Below are 19,741 nucleotides of genomic sequence, written 5' to 3' on the forward strand. Positions count from 1 at the left end.
ACATGGCACCAAGAGAAAAGAGGGCTTTTAATTTGAAAAATGGAAAATAACATTTATAACCCCAATGCACATATAAGCAAATGTAACAATCACATTATCATAGTAATTCATTATCCTTTGCGTGATGACGCTGAAAGTGATTAATCAAAAAATGAAGACACTATTCTGCTCATACAGTAAAAGAGCTACTATTGCTGCTGTAGTACCAGGTGGAAGGGGAAGTTAAATCATTCCAAAATAAAATACCTAATAGACTCCTAATGCACGGCTTAGTGTGTTAGCAGCCCTTATGTTCCGCCCCCTCTGTGTCAGTGGTCAAAGTATAAATACATCATGTCACCTTTAACCGATGGCAGCTCCCTCTGAGGGAGTCAGAGGGACCTGCAGTCCACCCTGAGCACATGTAAAAGTTTACATTTTCTTAAATGCTTTTTTTTTTTGTAATATGACGTTTTGATCTGAGCTTTTTCCCCTCCACTTTTGAACGACTTGGGAAAAAGTGTGTTTTTATAGCAGCTCCTTCACGCCCACAACTGCTGCGTTCAAGGTCAGTATCACAACAGGTGCTGCGGAGGACAAACTGAAGTGCGTGACCGTGTGGCATTTCAATTGCAGGAATTGTGAAGAGACAACAGGCAAAAACAGAACAGAGCTAAAATAAACATATACTGATCTGAAATTCGATTTGGAATATGTTTGTGTACAAAGCCATACAACATTGTTTTGATGCAAAAGAACGAAAGAATAACTTGGAGAGACATTAGAGAAGTTGTTTGGTTAAAAATAGCCGGCAACTGTACTTTGTCGGTGTCTCTGAGTTGTAATCGGTGGAAACTTGCCCATTTGCCCTGCACTGTTCTTCTTATCTGATAATCACAAGCCTCAGGAGGCTTTAAGGACTTTAAAAAATCATTTCACAGAGACACATACATCACCTGGGGATCCTGCATGGTTCTGATACAGCAGCTCTTGAATGTAAAAGAAAAACAGTAAAGTATGCAGCTGTAAAGGCTAATATTGATCATTATATTTATGCAAATCGTATGAGATAGTAGAAGTTTACAAATCCTTCTGCAGTTATTTACTTACTGTACTTCATTTTGATTAACTTTACTCCTACATATAATGAAAATATTGTTTTACTTCTCTACATTTATTTGACAGAAATACTCAGCCTACTCTGCAGAAAAACATTTTACATCAAAAACCTAAACTATGAGCTTCAAGTAGTTGAAATTAGCTTTAAGATGCAACACTCTGGAAGGAGCCATTCTGCTGCAAAATGAGTCATTCTTACTTCCGACACTTTAAACTAGATTTTACTGCCACTTAAATAAAGTTCTGAATGCAGGACTTTGACTTGTAGCAGTATTTTTACATTCAGGCAATGCCACTTATATTCAAGTAAAAGAAGCAATGCTCAAGTTTGAAAACACATTTAATAAAACAAACCTTTAAAATGGTTCTCTCTGTGTTAAATGACTGATGTTTTGTACAATAATGTTGGAGATAGACCTGTATAGTTTTCAAGTACAAATCAGAGCTACTTGTTTTTTACATTTAATTGTCGTCTACTGTTTTATTACATTTCATAGTGAAATACTGTACATTTTACTCCACTACATTTGTTTTCACAGCTACTTTTGCATACAAAATATCAGTGATCGGTTTGTTAGAGATTATGCATTGTTATAGGTTAAACTATATAAAGCAGATACAATAAGCTCTAATGTTAAAATAATGCTAACGTGCAAAAGCATCAATAAATGGTCCAATAATACAACACTGCCAGAGGTCATTCTGTATAATGAGTACTTTTACTTCTGATACTCTAAAAAACTGCTGGGTTACTTTCAAGTGTGTACTTTTTTGAGTGTAGGAAACGGAGATTTTTACATTACAGTATTGCTACTTTTACTTAAGTAAAGGATCAGATTACTTCTCCCACCACTGGTACACTATCAGTAGGTACAATTAGCACAAATGCAACATCTCCCTCTGAGGTATTGTCGTAGAGTAAAAGTGGAAAGTGTCTCAGAAAGAAATATATACCAGAAGAATTAATTAAGTATTTTGTTACTTTCCACCGCTATTAATACTATGTCGGGGTAATTACAGTACTTCACACATTACAGAGACCTAAATCAAGAATGACTGACAAGCTGAGAAGACTATTTTTAGTTACAGTTGGAATAAATGTCTCTCATGCGAACATTGAAGTGGCTTTGTTGCACTTTCCGTTTTAGTTTATACCTCTCAGCTGTATATAATAATGTGATCTAGAGGGTCAGGGTGACAAAGGGATAAGTTCCTTATTTGTAGGCGAGATAAAGAAGAAACCTGGTTTATTTGTACAGATAAAATGTTGACTGGTCTGGTGTGGTGTGTTCAGGAGCCTCCAGAGCTCTTCCTGTCTGTGCCACCATGGGGATCAAAGCTGCACTTCCCAAATATGAGATCTATTTCTACAACACGGTGCTTTGTCTGGCAATGTTCTGGGCTTCCAGCTGGATCTTTGACATGTCCAGTTGTGAGTATACACTTACACACACATATATGGAACTTGAATAATCATACATGTGAAGTATTTACTCTGCTAATTATGACACAGTTTGACATGCATACAATTACCTGTGTTGAAAACTACTCACACAAAAGTGCTACATCAAAATTACTTCAAGCAAAGATGTAGGTTGTTATTGTCAATATATCAAAGAAACGACCAAAACTGACATTTAATTGACCCTGATGTACTCTCGAGTATTTTCTGGGTAACCAAAGCTCAACCTTGCTTTTTAATATTGAAATGAGTGTTTAAATCAATCTGATAGCGATTATATATTGTGTTTTTCTTTAACATAAACATTTTTACTTTTTTGAAGTTTCCCTGTTACGACCACATGCAAAACCACAGGCGAAAGGTCTCAATATCACTACTCAGAGAAAGGAACTAGATTAAAACAAATTTACTTGCCAAAAAATTTGGTCCAAACAAGGGTATCAGTCAGAGATGAAGGCGCACAAATCTGGCAGGGAAAAGGGTTAAGACAAGTTTTAAAAAATAACAACAACTAGCAGAGGTAACAAAGAAACAGCTGCTTGACAGGGTACAAAGAAAAACTGGCACTGAGGAAAGAGTGAAAAATACACTATAATGAGGGACAGGTGAAACTAATTAGGGTGGGGCAGACACACAAGAAGAGCAGGAAGTGAAGTTATTTGAAAAGAGATGTTAGTATATCAAAATGAAACAGGAAACTATGTCTTGTCCATGATTTTTTTATTATCATAGAGTAGGTGCTATCTAAATCCAGTAAAAGTATCGAAACACTTATTTCCTATAGAAATGCACACAGCCCGTGTTCAGAGACTGTGCCTTTAAATGAGACACTGAGAGCGCAGATGAGGATGACCTCAAAATGCTGACCAATCAGAGCAGGCTGTGCTTTTTCAGGAGGGGGCCTTACATTGCATGTATAAGAACAAATGGATAGACAGAGGCAAATAGATAGTAAAATAAACACCCAGCATACATAAGACATTATACCCTGTGGGCATAACATAATGTGGCAGATTAAAACAGGACAAACACACTTACATAAAAGCACATACAGCAGCATAGAGCACAAACAAGCAGGATGAACATATATATATCAGCATAAAGCACTAACACGCACCACCAGCACAGTGATTTACACACTAACAGTCTTAATGTAATGTCCTGAAAAGGAATGATAAGAACTAATGTTTCTTATGTCACCTGGTACTGAACTCCATTCCTGTGATGCTGTAACGGAAAATGCTGAGTTGCTAAAGGCACAGTCTCCTCCAAGGGGGCTATATTATTTAAAAATTTAAAAATAAGGCAAATATTGCCATACTTTATTACGTTGTCCAAAGTCAAAAGTTTATACCTCTTTCAAATAAGACAATAGTGGTAGGGGATTGACTTCCAGTCTAGGACTTTGCAAGTTTGTTTATAAAGCGTTTCAAGTGGTTTTAGTGTTGTTTTATTGGCTCGTGCAAAGCTGGTCACACAGTATGTGAAATGGGACATTACCATTGCATTCATATATAACTTAGCTGCATCGGTAGTCATTGAATTTCTAACAAAGCAAAAATTTGAAGTTGAACTGAACTTAACTAACTTTTTTAACATGGGATTTAAAGGGCAGTTGAGAGTCACTCAGAAGGCCTAGGTACTTCAACCAAGAGACAACTTGTAACTTTTCTCCAAAAAGCATTATGTCTGGGTCAGGAGTGCAACATTGCTTTTTTGAGAAGAACATGCAGACTGTTTTTGAGGTATTTAGTTGAAGGCATGATTGAATTAGCCAAGATGTGATACGGTTCAGTGCATTAATAAGTTTTGCTGCGGCCTGATGTTTGTTGCTGCATTGTGTATAAATCACAGTGTCATCAGCATAAAGCTGAATCTTACATCAGAGCACACAGATGGCAGATCATTTATGTAGAGACTGAACAGAAGTGGACCTAGTATAGATCCTTGTGGGACACCAGTCAGTGTATCCAGTGTAGTAGATTTTTGATTGTTGACATTCACACACTGAGTTCTGTTCTTTAAATATGATTTTGACCAGTTGAGGGCGTTATTGGAGAAATTAAATGAGGAAAGTTAAGCAAGGAGTACCTTTTGATTTACAGTGTCAAAGGCTTTTCTTAGGTCGAAGAATACAGCCCCAACAGTACCTCCCTTGTCCAGTTGGCAGTATCAGTTTAATAATTGGCTCTGAAACAAAATTGCATGGGATGTATGAGAAGGGGCTGTTGTTTAAATGGGAGATCGGTTGTTTTGCTACCCACTTCTCTGCATTCAGACAGACAGTATGAGAAAAATAATGTGTTTTACCAATAAAGCAAAGTAGTTGAGTAGAAACTCAAAGTACAAACCTGAAAATGAGCCTAATACCCCCCCTTTAAATGATTATCCTAACTGTAACTTTCCAAAGGTAGATAAGTGCAACAAAAGTCCATGTGAGTGAAATCCAATCATATACAGTACAAATACATAAAGGGCTGCTCAAATACAATAACTAGGCTATATAGTACTTTGGTTCCTTCCACATTTACACACATACTCTCATGCAGATGTGCAAAAAAACAAAGCATGTATGAACTCTTCATAGTTTACCTCAAAACAAGTCTGGACTGTGAACCTGATCTTGAGGCACAAGTTTTAACTTTAGCCTGATGTACGGAAGTCACATACAGACAACACAATGTGTAGTATACATACAGTACAGGAGCAGAGTCACTGTGTGAGGGTGAAGAGTTGGAGCTATGCAGACCACGCAGAGGAGATCAGATGTCAGTATTAATACCACAGAGCAAACAAGAAGAAAATAGGCCCTGTGTTGGCTCTGCATTTATTGGGAGTTTCACTGTCACTTGTAACAAAAGTTTCACATCAGTATTCAAGGGCAAGGGAATTATACATGTATGTGTGCTGGTATGAGTGTCCTCATACGCTAAGCTTTGTCTCTTCAAATTTTATTATTTCTTTGATTGTTTTTCTCTTCTTAATTTCCAGCCAGTGAGAACAGAAAGACATTTAAAACCAGCGTTAAGCCAGGATGGTACTACTTTGGGAGGAAAATGGTGAGAGAGCATTCACGCTGTAGTTCATTCATTCATTGTCGAGACATTTGTCGTTGATTTTTTCTGCTCATTGATCTACAGGATACGGCTGATTTGGAATGGATGATGTGGTTTTCCACCTTCAGAGCACACATCCTGTTTGCTCTCTCTGGCCATGTGCTGTTCGCTAAGATCTGCTCCATGCTGGCTCCACAGGTGCTTCTACTGACCGACTGATTAACTGATTGAGCTGCTGCAGGAAGAAGAAGAATGTAATAAAGGACGTGAAGGACTCAGGTTTAATGAGCCAAGCAAAAACACCGGGCCACTGTGAAATGAGGTGGAAGAGACGATCAAGTTTATCTCTCACTGCGTCGTGTTATTATGAATACTTGGTGACATTTGAAATCCTCTTTGTCACAATTTATTTTTATAACATTGCACATGTCGCTTTTTATATAATTAGCCCAACGGTAGATGATGAATGCGACCAGGTGCAAGGAAAATGACTGTAGATGAAGAATTACTAAGACAACAAATAGAAATGCAGCTCTATATTTGGCACAATCAGTCATTGCTGTTAGTTAACACTGCAGCGGCTCATGGTAAAACTCTGTATCCTTCATATGTAACAAGAGGAGGAAGAAGTAATCAGATCCTTTACTTAAGTAAAAGTACTATTACACTGTGAAAACCCTCCAGTGCAAGTTAACGTCCATTCAAAATCTTCACTTAAGGATCAAAAATAAGTATTCGTTACGCAGTTAAATCTGTGTTTTACTATTATACACCTATATGATGCTTCTGGATTAATATAACGGCGGCATTAATGTGGATGTTGCATTTTACTGCTGTGGGTGTTGTAGGTTGTGCAATGCATCATAATATGTCCTGAGAACCACCTATCTCTAGAAAGTCAACTTCTTCTGACCTGAGAAAAACTGTCCAGCTCTTTGAAATTTTTGAAAGGTTTCCAGCTCCATTTTTTTTTAAATAATTTTTTTTAGATTAACAAGGGGGTAATGTAATTTGAGGAACACTTAACCCATCAGTTTATCAGAAACATTCAAATTCAAAATTGAATCAAAATTGAAATGTAGTGAAGTAAAAAGTACTACATTTGGCACTGAGTAGAGGAGTAGGAGCATAAAGTTGTATAAAATGGAAGGTAAACTACAAGTACCTTGAATTTGTACATTTGAACGTTCCACCACTGGAGGTGACACAACATTTGTCCCCCACAGTACAGGTCCCTGGTGTACATGGTGTATGGGCTGCTGGCCGTGTGGACCAGTATGGGCTGGACCTACGTCACCCTTATCCTGTCTCACTGTATCCTGCTCTACAGCATCTCCTTAGTGAAGATACGCTGGCTTTGCTTCGTCACCGGCCTTTGTACCCTTGCTACGTTCAAGTGTGAACCCTTCGTGTCCTGGCAGGTAAACTGCTGGCACTCTACAGAAGTTATACAAAATATATGAATATTAATGGGATGGTTTCCTGCTTTATTTTTACATGTTTCTCCTCTGTGTAGGCAGGCTTTGTGGAGGGTGACTTTGAGCTGCGTCACATTCTCTTCTATGGAGGTTGTGGCTTTACCATCATGCGCTGTATGAGCTTTGCTCTGGAGAACTGTGAGAAGAAAGATGGAAACTTCAACATCCTGGAGCTGCTCAAGTACAACTTCTACCTCCCTTTCTTCTATTTCGGGCCCATCATGACCTTTGATAAGTTTTATGTTCAAGTAAGTACAATTTATTATAATTCGTTACCCCTTAAAACAATATCTGCTTGGTTATGACCAGGCCAAAGAGTAACACTTTCCATCTTTTATCTGAGTATTTTAGAGGTTTGAAGATGTTAAGTCGCCCAATAATTCACAAGGGAAAGAAGAGAAAGAGGAACATCTAAAAACTTTAATATCATTTTGGTTAGGGGTCCAACCACTGCCACAGAAGAGGCCTTTCTGAGCTGTAGCATCGCAATGTGGAGGTCTCTTGTTTTGTGACATGTGTCTGCTGCCCTCTGCAGGCCAACAAGTCAGACCAGACCAGGAAAGAGTGGGAGATGTGGAACATCAGTCTGCAGGGCCTGATTCATCTGGGAGTCATCATTGTAGTGGACGTTCTCTTCCATTTCATGTACATCCTCACCATCCCCACTGACCTGAAGCTGCTGAAGAAATCCTCTGACTGGGCTCTAGGTCTGTGCCACCTCTCCGAAATACTTGCATTTAATATTTTGACTTCTTTGTTCTTGGTGTGTGACAATACATTGACTGCATAGCTAATGCGACTGTATTATTTCCAGTGGGCCTAGCTTACTTTAACCTGGTCTATGACTGGGTAAAAGCAGCTGTCATGTTTGGGATCATCAACACAGTGGCCAGACTGGATCATCTGGACCCCCCCAAGCCACCAAAATGCATCACGATGCTCTACGTGTTTGCTGAAACGTGAGTTAAGTTAACAAAGCGTGAGCACATTCGATTATACTGTAGAAATCTTTAGACTAAACCTGTTTTTTCTCCTTTTGTAGACATTTTGACAGAGGGATCAACGAGTGGCTCTGCAAGTGAGATCAATTGCATCAAATAAAGTCTTATTCATTTTGACGAATTTAGCGGTTCTGATGCTGTCTCATTATCTGCAGGTATGTGTACGATTACCTGGGTGGAAAACATGAGAATGTGGTGCAGGAGTTGGTGGCTACACTGTGCACCTTCGGTGTCACCATCCTCTGGCTGGGACCCTGCGAGGTGGTGCTGGTCTGGGCTTTCTTTAACTGTTTTGGCCTCAACTTTGAGTTGTGGACTGCCACGGTCTTCTCCATGGAGCCTTTTGCTTCTTTAGAGGTTTGTTAGCCTTTTGCATTTCATTCAGTATAGTGACAAAAAATGCTTTTTAAATATTAATAATGTTTTATTTACAGATGGGGATGTCTGAAGCAACGTCCCGTCGGATCAGAGCCATCTTCAATACTTTTAACTTCTGGAGCATTGTGTTGTACAACATCCTGGCCTTGAACAGTTTGGACTTTGCCAAGTTGGTCGCCAAGCGGCTGCTTCTCAAAGGTAATTTAATGGGTCCCATATTGTACTCATTTTCATACCTTTTCTACTAGAACATGTTTACATGGTTTACTGTTCAAAAGATACGTATACCTGTATTCACTGTCCGTCTGAAACGCTCTGATTTAGCGCCTGTCTTTTTAAGTCCCCCTCATGAAAAAGCCCAGTCTGCTCTGATTGGTCAGCGTTTTCCGCAGCTGTGTTCTTGGCAGCTCTGCACCGTCATTGCAGTAACTTTCTGCACTTTCTACCTAGTATACTTGTGACATCCCAACAGTATAGAAGTCCTGATGGCCTGTTTGCATTTCTCTGTGGATTGAGCGTTTTGATAGTTTCACAATATTATTATAGCCATCGTATTTAAATAAAGAAAATGGAATCACTAACAATTACATTTTTCTTACTTTCCCAGGTTTTCCTATAACCACAATCATTGTCATGTTTGTGACCTATTGCCTGATTCAAGTGATAAAGGAGAGAGAGAGGAGGCAGGCCCTTATCGATGATCCTGATCCCCTTCCTCCCGCTCCCCCTCCAAGCACCGCCCCCATCAGCCCGACCAGTGCTGCAGCTGCACCTCCAGCTTCACCCACTGCTGCACAACCAGTCGCAGATCCCAGCAAGGAAAAAGCAGAGTAGATATTTGATGTCAGCTTCACTAAAAGCGAAGGATGCTCAGTCAAAAGTATTTTCACCAGTCCAGATTTTGAACCATGAATTGCGAATGGATGCCTGGCTTCTGCTGATGTAGAGAACAGAATTAACTGTAAATACCTTTACCATCATTTGTACCTGAAAGGGAAAGAAATAGAGCTTAATGAAAGACATTTACTCAAATAATATACAGTATAATGTCCAGTAGCCACTGAAAATGAATAACAGCACTGTAAGGTTTCATTTTGAAACTGTCATTCATGCAAAAAAAGAAATAATAAAATAAACTGCAAAAAATTGTTCAGTTTTTTTGTGTTTTCTTTCTGATGGAGATGTTTTGATATGAATGTGAGAATGGCACTTCTTTTCCAGTACACGAGTCAGTGTTGAGTCTCTTTGTTAAGGTTGTGAGGTATATCTGTAGCATGACATCAGTGGTTTGCAGCTTTATCCCTGTTTGAGGCCTTCACACTGGAAACTCTTGCGAACTCTGGTCACACCAGTTGAAGCCATTTTGCACACCTGATCAATCAACTGAACATGTGATGAAAGTTCTTCACACCGGGACTCATTTCATGTTTGTAGCAAAGTACAACTTCTGTACGCCTAAAAAAATGGCTTGTTTATAAATATCTACAAAACATAATATGTATTGTCATTCTGTCATTTTTAGCAAACATTCCTAAAACATAGTAAATTGTGTCTTTGTTAAGGACTATTATAAGCCGTGGATGAATACACAATTGGTGTGCTTGGACGTTTTTATGGCTGCCGAACAGTGTTTGTGGGATTTATAGCATAAACAAAACAAACTACAGTGCCCGTGTTCACGGCTTGGCTCACTGATGTGTTTCACAGTTTCTGGAAACAGTGAAAGTCTTCACATAAAGAACAGTTTGCCCTTCTTGGACTGTGACGTCCATATGGAGAATGACAGGAGCCTCCACATAGGGGTATACAGAAAACCCACTCACACGGATCAATATCTACTTTTCGACTCTCACCACCCTTTGGAACACAAGCTTGGCGTTATCAGAACACTGCAGCATAGAGCTGATAACGTACCCACTAGCTCACAGGCTCAAGGGGAAGAACGCAAGCACCTGAGAGGCGCCCTCTCAACTTGTGGCTACCCCAGCTGGACCTTTGTGAAAACGGCAGCTGCTTCCAGAAAGAAAACCAAAGTGGTTGAGAAAGAAAAAGATAACAGGAGAAACAACATAGTCATCCCATATGTGGCATCTTCAACAAACACTGCATCCCTGTGTATTTCAAACCCGGTAACACACTCAGACAGAGACTAGTACATCCCAAGGAAAGAACACCACACACTCACAAAAGCAACCTGGTTTATGCTGTCCAATGCAACGAGGAATGCAAAGATCTTTACATTGGAGAAACAAAACAACCACTGCATAAACGCATGGCCCAACACACAAGAGCTAATTCCTCAGGCCTGGACTCCGCTGTCCACTTACACCTCAAGGAGAAAGCCCACTCCTTTGATGACAGCAATGTCCAAATCTTGCACAGAGAGGACAGATGGTTTGAAAGAGGAGTAAAAGAAGCCATCTATGTAAAAGTGGAGAAACCATCACTAAACAGAGGAGGAGGTCTGAGACACCACTTATCTCCAATTTACAATGCTGCCCTTTCATCCCTTACCAGGAGATTCAACAATCTAACCTCAAAGGACAACTGTTCACACATGGCCTCCTGTGACCCCAATGACTGTCGTTCAGACTCAATAGAGCACTAACGAAGTCGAAACCAACTGCCCACCAACGACTGCCACTCTAACGACGGGCGTTGGCACTTGGAGCACAAAGGGTTTCAGTGACATCATCGGCCTTGTGAGAGGTTAAATACCTGGATCTTACACCAGTTAGTTGGACCAGTCCCAGCCTGGTCAGATGCGTACATGAACTGATGAAGCCTCTTGGATGAGAGGTGAAACGTCTTCCTAGACAAACAACCAAGTCCAGTTGCTTTTGACTGAAATTGCTTTGACGATAACGAAGACCTGGATGAATGAGAACATTCACAGGCTCACATAAAGAAATAAGATATACTGTATAGGGCTTTGGCAGCACAGAAAATAATTGTTCCTCGCAACAATTGATTGTTGAATTTGATCTTTTAAAGCAAAGTTACAATAGTTTGTTCTGAGGTTATGTGAGTTCCATAACACAATGGGAATATCATGTGCATGTAGTAATATAACAAATGGACGGAGTGACATTGTTGCTATAATGACTCGGTGACAGAGACCCCCAAGAGGTAGCCTCCTCTTAACGCATCCACTCCAGATCCACCCATGACTCAGGATGGATATATTTCCCATGAAGCAATGTGTCAGCTGTCTGAGAGTGGGTGGATGTTCCTGGGGAGTGGGCAGGGGCGGGGTTGCTGGTGGAAAAGGGGACTGAAGTATGGATATTGCATTTCATGTTCCAGAATAAAGCCCATAGCTCCACACGGAGCACCAGGACTATAAATAACCTACCAGTTGGAGCTCAGTTGAAGGGTCAGGACAGCTGAGAGAGTGGGCCGTCCCTGAGTTCAGCTGGTGTGGGCTAATAGCAGACTGACTGTGCCTCTGAATCCTCTTTCCAGGCTAGAAACTAAAACTTGGCTATAAAGAAAACCCACTTCTGTTTGATTTGAAGCCCCTGAAAGGCTCTTCAAACTCCCCCTGCCAGGAACAATGGCTCAACCGATAAACCCCATGGACGAACCCAGGTTGTACCAGCAGACGCTGCTCCAGGACGGTCTGTTTGAACTGCTGGAGAACGACAAGCTGGTTGACTGTGTGCTGAAGATCAAAGACAAGGAGTTCCCCTGCCACCGGCTGGTCCTGTGCGCCTGCAGCTCATACTTCCGCTCCGTCTTTCTCTCTGACCTGGAGGAGAGCAAAAAGAAAGAGATTGTCTTGGAGGATGTGGAGCCGGGCGTCATGGGGCTGGTTCTTAAATACCTCTACACCTCCAAAATCAACGTGACAGAACAGAACGTCCAGGACATCTTTGCAGTGGCTAATGTGTACCAGATCCCTTCGATTTTCACTGTTTGTGTGTCTTTCCTACAAAAGCGCCTGAGCCTCAGTAATTGTCTGGCAATCTTCAGGCTCGGCCTGATGCTGGACTGTCCCAGGTTGGCCGTCTCTGCCCGAAACTACGCCTGCGAGCGCTTTAATCTCATCTCCAGAGATGAGGAGTTCTTCCAGCTGCTCCCCAATGAGTTGGCTGCCATTTTAGCAAATGACAATCTGAACGTAGAGACAGAGGAGGCAGTGTTCGAGGCGTTGATGAACTGGGTGTCCCGGGACACTGAAAGCAGAGAGAAAGATCTGCCAGCTTTGCTGGATTGTGTTCGTTTGCGCCTGGTCAGCGAGGAATACCTGAAGGAAAAAGTGGAGAAACACAAAGTGATCTCTTTTAATCCCGAGCTGCAACAGAAACTCCAGATCGTTAGGGATGCTCTGGCGGGGAAAATGCCTGAGATTAAAAAAAGCAAAAGCAAGAAGGAGGATGGTAAAGCAGAGAAAGATGGAGAGGATGAGGATAAAGAGGAAGAAGAGGAAGCTCTTCTCCCAGGCATTCTGAATGACACTCTGCGATTTGGCATGTTTGTCAGGAACTTGATACTGATGGTGAATGAGGCAGGTGCTGTGGCCTACGATCCGACAGGGAACGACTGCTTCGCAGCATCACTTTCCACACAGGTTCCTAAGAACCACACCAGCCTCGTCACCAAGGAGAACCAGATCTTTGTGGCAGGAGGATTATTCTTTGATGAACAGAATAAAGAAGATCCACTGTGCTCTTACTTTCTACAGGTAGGGAAGGTTTTAAATAAAGACCTGAGAGAAGAGAAAGTAATAAACATTTATATTTTGCCTGTATTACTAAAAAAATTAAACATGACGCTGGAATCATGACATGACAGATGATATAACCCTGAATGACCCTAAGTAAAGCCGCTGTCACACACAAAACTTTTATATTCTTATCTCAGTTTTGGGTTTGAATATCTAACTCAATGTAAATTTCAAAGAGCTTGTATAAAGGTGGAAAAATTCGAGTTTCCAGCGTCATGCATGAGGCTACAGACAGAGGAATAAAAAGATGGGTGTTAGGGTGTTTAACCTGAGTACATCTACTCACAGTGTCTGTGTCTCTCTTGTCCCATTCACAAATGTTTGACCTCCTGTGACCCTTAGTATGACCCGGTCAGTGCGGATTGGTTGGGGATGCCCCCCCTCCCGTCACCCCGCTTCCTGTTTGGGCTTGGCGAAGCCGAGAACTCCATCTTTGTTTTGGGAGGGAGAGAGCTGAAGGAGGAGGAGCACACGCTGGACTCGGCTTTGGTCTACGACAGACAGTGAGTACAAGTCAGAGTTAATGCAAATGATTGAATGCACTGCGACTCTCAGGACTGAATCCTAATTAATTTACACCTTTACAGATCTTTTAAATGGGGTGAATTAGAGCCACTTCCTTACCCGGTCTATGGACATGCAACAGTATCCCACAACGACATTGTTTATGTGATTGGAGGAAAGGGAGACAACAAGTGAGTATTAAGTGGGATCAAAACATTAATATCCATCTGGGGCAGGTGCTTTATTCTTTAATCCAGCAACAGGAATATTTTTACTCCATAAAGGTCCTATACTGTAAAGACACCACTAGGATGTTTATTGTCTCTCTTGTGAAAAGGAGCTGTCTGAAGAAGATGTGTGCGTATGACGCCAAGAGATTTGAATGGAAGGAGCTTGCACCCATGAAGGTCGCACGTTCTTTATTGGGAGCCACCGTTCACGAGGGCAAAATATATGTGGCGGCAGGAGTCACCGACACTGGGCTGACGGACTCTGTGGAGGTGTACGACATCGCTACAAACACGTGAGTTCCCCAAAATGAATTTATAAAGCTGACACTGTGGGTGTCGCATACAGTTTCTGGCCCTAAGGAAAATGCAAATGTTTAGGGTTATTGCAATTTTATTTTGAAGCAATTTAGGATCAAATTTAGCTTAATAAATACTAATTTCCTAATCGAGCATCTTGAGCCCTCTTGAAGTGTATTGCACCTTACTGAACTCTACCTCTTTGTGTGTGGTTCCATTTTTCAGGTGGTCAGACTTTGTAGTGTTTCCCCAGGAGCGTAGCTCTCTGAGCCTGGTGTCTTTGGCTGGCTTGTTGTACGCTGTGGGAGGTTTTGCCATGATGCCTTTGGAGGACAGTGATGAAATCATTCCCAAAGAGATGAAGGACATCTGGAGGTGGGTCCTTACAGACAAATTTATTCATTTGTTCATTCATTCATTGCACGCCTACTTTCTCATCAAGATGCGCTTTGTCAGGTCGGACCACATGTCAGGAAGTCTCATTTTCAGCTTCAGAAATAATTGATGTTAACCATTTGTTCACTGTTGATTACAGGTGTGTGTCCGAGTTTTACCTTTCATGAGCATGAGTCTGTTAACCTCCTCAGGTTTGACGTGACAGAGAGGAAGTGGACTGGGATCCTCAGAGAGATCCAGTACGCTTCAGGGGCCACTATCCTGGGGGTCCGCCTCAACACCCTGCGTCTCGCCAAGATTTAAATCCCCGTCCAGTCCCTGTTTGATGACAGAAATTTGTAAACAGTGACATCTAAGATTAGTATGCTATAGCAGTTCTAATTATGACGCTAATTGTACTTCTGGCTTAATAACATGCACATTTTTATTTTTGGATGGATAACATTTTTATATGTGTTTCAGTTATTTTATTCAGCCAGTTTTCTTTGCACTGTAACGGAATAAAATGAAAGCTTTTAACACCAAAACTTGACAACAACGGAAAATGTGTTAGCAAAGAGTTGAGTATTTCCCAACAGATGGCAGCAAAGTCATAATGGAGGCTGGGACGTGACATCATTTCAGTTTCTCAGTGCAGAAACAAAAACACAGCACACATCTCCATTTGCAATAATATACCTATAATGTTTAATATTGAAATGATTTCATTACGCTCTGCTGTGTTACAGACAGTAAACACTAGTCAATAATACAATAAAGGACAGAAAATACAGTCTAATGTTATTAGCACCTCTAGACACTATCGTCCTTGTACGGTTTTTAGCATTTTAATATAGCTGAACTTGACAACTACTGCCTACACATGGTCTTTGTACACAAGAGTTAACTAAGACATAGTGTTTACATTATAAAGTAGAGAATCAGCAAATAACAGTATACATTATGATTTAACACAGCTGCAGTATGAGTAAGTATGGGAAATGTAGAGGGTATGTGGATAATACATATTTGAATTTCCTATGGCATTGGTGCCCATGGTCATTATCACATATATCTTTGCCCAAAAGGGGAAAAGTCACCGTCAAACAAACTTATTAGAGCAGCCAACCAAACTTTCACATGCAAAGTAACCAACATTTGTTTTTCAACGTTATGTTTTAGTTTAGGCCTATATGGAGCCCAGAAACTGATAAAATGCTGTAAAATATTATCGGTTTCATTAGAAGCGAGTCAGTAGTTTCCCCCTAATCCTGCAAAAAGTGGCTTTTTTCGCTCCTTCTTTACAAACTGATGGAGGTCAAAGAAAAAACTAAATTTCTCCCTGCTAGGGCTGCAACAAACAATTATGTAAAAACTACAAAATCTCAATAGATCAATTCATTGTTTGTCTAGAAAATGTCAGACAATGCTAAAAAAATCCCAACCTAAATACTTTGATGCATTATTATTTTCTTTTGACACGTGTGGTAGCCTAACCTTTTGTCAGTTTTGGGGCTCCAGAAGTTTGCACACAAAATATGGGTTCATAAAAAAGAAACTGCTTCTCCGCTCTTAAAAAAACAAAACAGCGTCTTTAAAAAATAAACACATTTCTTTAAATTCTTACATACACACAATGCTTTTTCTCCAATATTGTCAATAAACGTTAGTTACTGCTACTAAAATAAAAAGCAATATTCCCAAAACTTTTCTTGAAGCTGAAGGCAACAGAATCAAATCATTTTGGATACACGCTTCGGCTCTAGCAGCTAAGCCCCAACACTACAGTAGACATCCAACTTGGCAATCTTACGAGCACTCTGCTTTGTACCAACTGCCATGCTCTAGTCTGCTCGAGTCTAGCACCCACTTAATCACTGACAAACCCGCATTTAAGGACAAGGGCAGGTCCACCTCTGCCTAGTCTAATACAAGCCTTTGGCTGCTAGCCTCGGTAAAGGAGAATCTGGCTAATTAAAAAGACACAACACCAACTTGCCTCGAATATAGGACACCTAACTGTGCAATATTTCCCTTCTCGGTTTGTAGAATCTCAGCTTTACTGCAATTTTACTTTAAAATTAAAAAAAAACTTACATTTAAAAGGGTTGTTATATTCTTTTTTCAAGGGTTTGGGAGATGTAAGGGCTGTCTGTCTTTGATACAGTTTTAATGCAGTTTGATTAAGTTTTGCTTTGATGATGACTCAGATGGGGTTGTCTTGTTTGCAGTTAAATTTAGGAAATACTTGTTCACTAAATAATCCAGGACAAAGGGAAACCACATATAAAGTCTGCTTTCTAGGGTGTCTTTAGACTTTAACACTTGCTCTAAACTCTGTGACATGAACACAATATATCTAATATAGTGTGTAAAGTGGCGTTAAACAAAATATTTGTTTTTTTTACATTACATTACTTCCATTTGCTTATAATTTTTGATTGATTTTTACATTTTAAAACAAATCAGGTCATCTGCTCAGTACTATTCACCTCCAAAATGAGGAATATGATGCAGATTTATTATAAAATAATTAATATAAAATGATTAATACTACACTGGTTTGGAAGCCCGTAATTTAAGATTCTAGCACATTTCAAACTGATTCATAGCAAGTACATACAGGAGGACTTATTTTTGCAGGGTTTGAACAAACAGTTTTACGTCCCTTTGGTCTAAATAGAATTTCTGTGGACTTAACACCTGCCAAGGACACATTTCTGGCAGTGACTGCATTTTTGTAATTCCTATAATCTTATGCCATGGAAATACAAAATCACACCTGTCATCAGCAGATTTTATTTCATATAACTTCTACTGCATCAACCTTCAAACCATACCGGCTGAACTGGAGTGTAAAGTGCTCTCAATAATTGATATCTCTCTCATAAATCAATTTGGCAACTGACAACGTCCTTTACATTTTCTCATAGCATGAAACAACAGTCACATATTAAAGCCCCCTTCAATAGGAGAAAACTGGTAAGAGCCAAAACTTTCTCTTAATTACTGTAGCGATTGGAGAAGGAGCCAATCAGAAACAGCCACAGCTGGACTGTATGCACCTAACAAATACTTAAAGAGCGGCCCAGTGTCAAACAGACGGACTGAAACACAGAAACACCAGTTACGGTGCAGGGTGACACCTAAATGACTCCTCAGACCCCAGTCTGCCACTTTATGCAACTTACCAATCCCAAACTCTGATCCATATTTGAACAAACAACATCACAAAATTGACTGTAGATTTTGTTAATCATTCACAGGCCTCAATATCCACACGCTACATTAAAACGTAAAATGTATGCCTTTGGATTAGGCCGGCTGTGTGGAAATCCTTTTTCCAGTACACCTTTCTGCTATCTATTGTTCACTTTGTATCTGCATACATGTTCCTCGCTATGGGCTAGTGTGGTAATCAAATTCAAAGTGCATAAGTCAGTAGTATTAACTACTATTCCTCCTCCTTTACCATCAGCTACTGTTATCATCCATAACACAAAGACATTCAAATTCCTCCGAGTATAAGGCGAATACACAAACTCTAACCACAGTATCTCAGTATTGTCTCTTGGTGCTTTTCAAAACAGTTAAGTTGGAAACTACGTGGCAAGTACATTTTCCCTATATTTCCCAAAGTACTGAGCTTCTCCAGTGATAACTAGAGACACACTATGAATGATAATGTACTCTTAAGGGAGGCTTTTTCTCTTCCTTTAGTGTAGCTAAGAGAGTGCAGTTTACTAAGATACCACAAGAGAGCAACAGTCCTTATGTTTATGTGACATTGCCTTAGTCCTCTCTCTGTCAACAATCAAAAGCCCCATCTACCAAAAACTAGCATAATCCTTAGATGGGTATAAAATGTTGGCAGTTACCCTACCAAACTGCTCAAAATGTCTAAATCGTAGGTCTTTTCTGACCTTGGAGCTCTCGGTCCAGTAAGGCTAAATTGGATTTATCACAGCCAGAATATATTCAACAATTTAACAGCTCTAGACTTTTCATTTAAAGGGCAGTCTCAAACTGGACCCTGTACAAAAGCAGCAAATCAAAGTACAAAACATGTGTTAGACACATGAAGACACAAAATAAAAAGTACCATTTTAAAATAACATCTGATGTGGCCCTAACTATTTAACCATGGCAGTTTAAGAAATACATGTAACTGGGGTGAGCTAAGAAATAAGACTACACTAAGGTGCTTCAATTTGTTTTTTAAATAAAACAATGAACAGCTTATCACATTTACAAAAGCTTAATCCACAAATTCCAATTTTCCGTAGTACCAGCCAAGATGCACGTGGGGGCACATTCAAATTACTCTCGAAATGTAAACATGAGGAATTAATCACAAGGAAGAAACACATCTTAACACTATTTACAGGTTTACGCTACACTACAAGTAGGCTATCTATAGATAAAGTGAGCAGGAGTGCATCAATAGTGCACAGAGACTCTTTTTGGACAATTAATTGATTGACATGTCAGATTTAAAGGACTATTTTGACAGTTTGGGAAGTATGTTTGTTTGTTTTCTTGGAGAGATTTAGATGATTAGATAGATATAGATCTTAGCTGTATGCTAAATGAAGCTGCAGCCAGCAACTGTTTAACTTATCTTGGCATGAAGTCTGGAAATGGGGAAACATCTTTGTCCAAAAGGTAACAGAAGTCCACCTACCATCACATTTTAAGCTCACTAATGTTAATAAGTCAGAAATGTTAAATCTTGTTTCTTTAAACTGTACAAAAAAGGGACAAAACGACACAGTTTGTAACTCAGTTAAGCTGCAAATTGTCAATTTTACACTTCTTTTTTGTATATATAAAACAAACAAGATTTAACATAATAAACAGTGAGCTTTTGGTGCTGGTCAGATACTTTTTTTAAACCTTCAGGCACAACAAAGCTTGCCGTTTCCCTCTTTCACAGTCTTTGTGCTAAGCGCAGCTAACCACCCGCTGGATGTGGCTTCATATTTAACCAACAGACATGACAGTGGCATTAATCTTCGCATCTAATTCACAGCAAGAGCGCAAATAAGTGCATGTTCCAAAAAGTCAAGCCTTTAAGAGAAGAACCTTTTACTAGCAAAGATTTGATTATATTCTACTCTTTCAGTAGGTTTA

General features: G+C 40.0%; 2 protein-coding genes across 3 annotated transcripts; both read left to right on the forward strand.

The window, feature by feature from the left end:
- Positions 1-335: 335 nt before the first annotated feature.
- On the forward strand, positions 336-9,607 carry hhatlb (hedgehog acyltransferase like, b). Its single transcript, XM_083935950.1, has 12 exons — positions 336-547; positions 2,393-2,530; positions 5,552-5,619; positions 5,701-5,814; positions 6,843-7,037; positions 7,133-7,342; positions 7,630-7,801; positions 7,909-8,053; positions 8,137-8,172; positions 8,251-8,452; positions 8,530-8,671; positions 9,081-9,607. Exons 2-12 carry the CDS (start codon positions 2,425-2,427, stop codon positions 9,305-9,307), a joined length of 1,617 nt encoding a protein of 538 aa, XP_083792076.1. The 5' UTR covers positions 336-547; positions 2,393-2,424; the 3' UTR covers positions 9,308-9,607.
- Positions 9,608-11,905: 2,298 nt separating this feature from the next.
- klhl40b (kelch-like family member 40b) lies at positions 11,906-19,741 on the forward strand. 2 transcript variants are annotated; one of them, XM_083935948.1, is made up of 6 exons: positions 11,906-13,160; positions 13,545-13,705; positions 13,790-13,897; positions 14,044-14,229; positions 14,459-14,608; positions 14,821-19,741. In XM_083935948.1, the coding sequence occupies exons 1-6, from the start codon at positions 12,030-12,032 to the stop codon at positions 14,930-14,932; spliced, it is 1,848 nt and encodes a 615-aa protein (XP_083792074.1). In that variant the 5' UTR covers positions 11,906-12,029; the 3' UTR covers positions 14,933-19,741. The 2 variants fall into 2 exon arrangements, with proteins under 2 accessions (XP_083792074.1, XP_083792075.1); XM_083935949.1 differs by having other exon boundaries at positions 14,047-14,229.

This window comes from Echiichthys vipera, assembly GCF_963691815.1.
Source record: "Echiichthys vipera genome assembly, chromosome: 21".
Taxonomy (NCBI): domain Eukaryota; kingdom Metazoa; phylum Chordata; class Actinopteri; order Perciformes; family Trachinidae; genus Echiichthys; species Echiichthys vipera.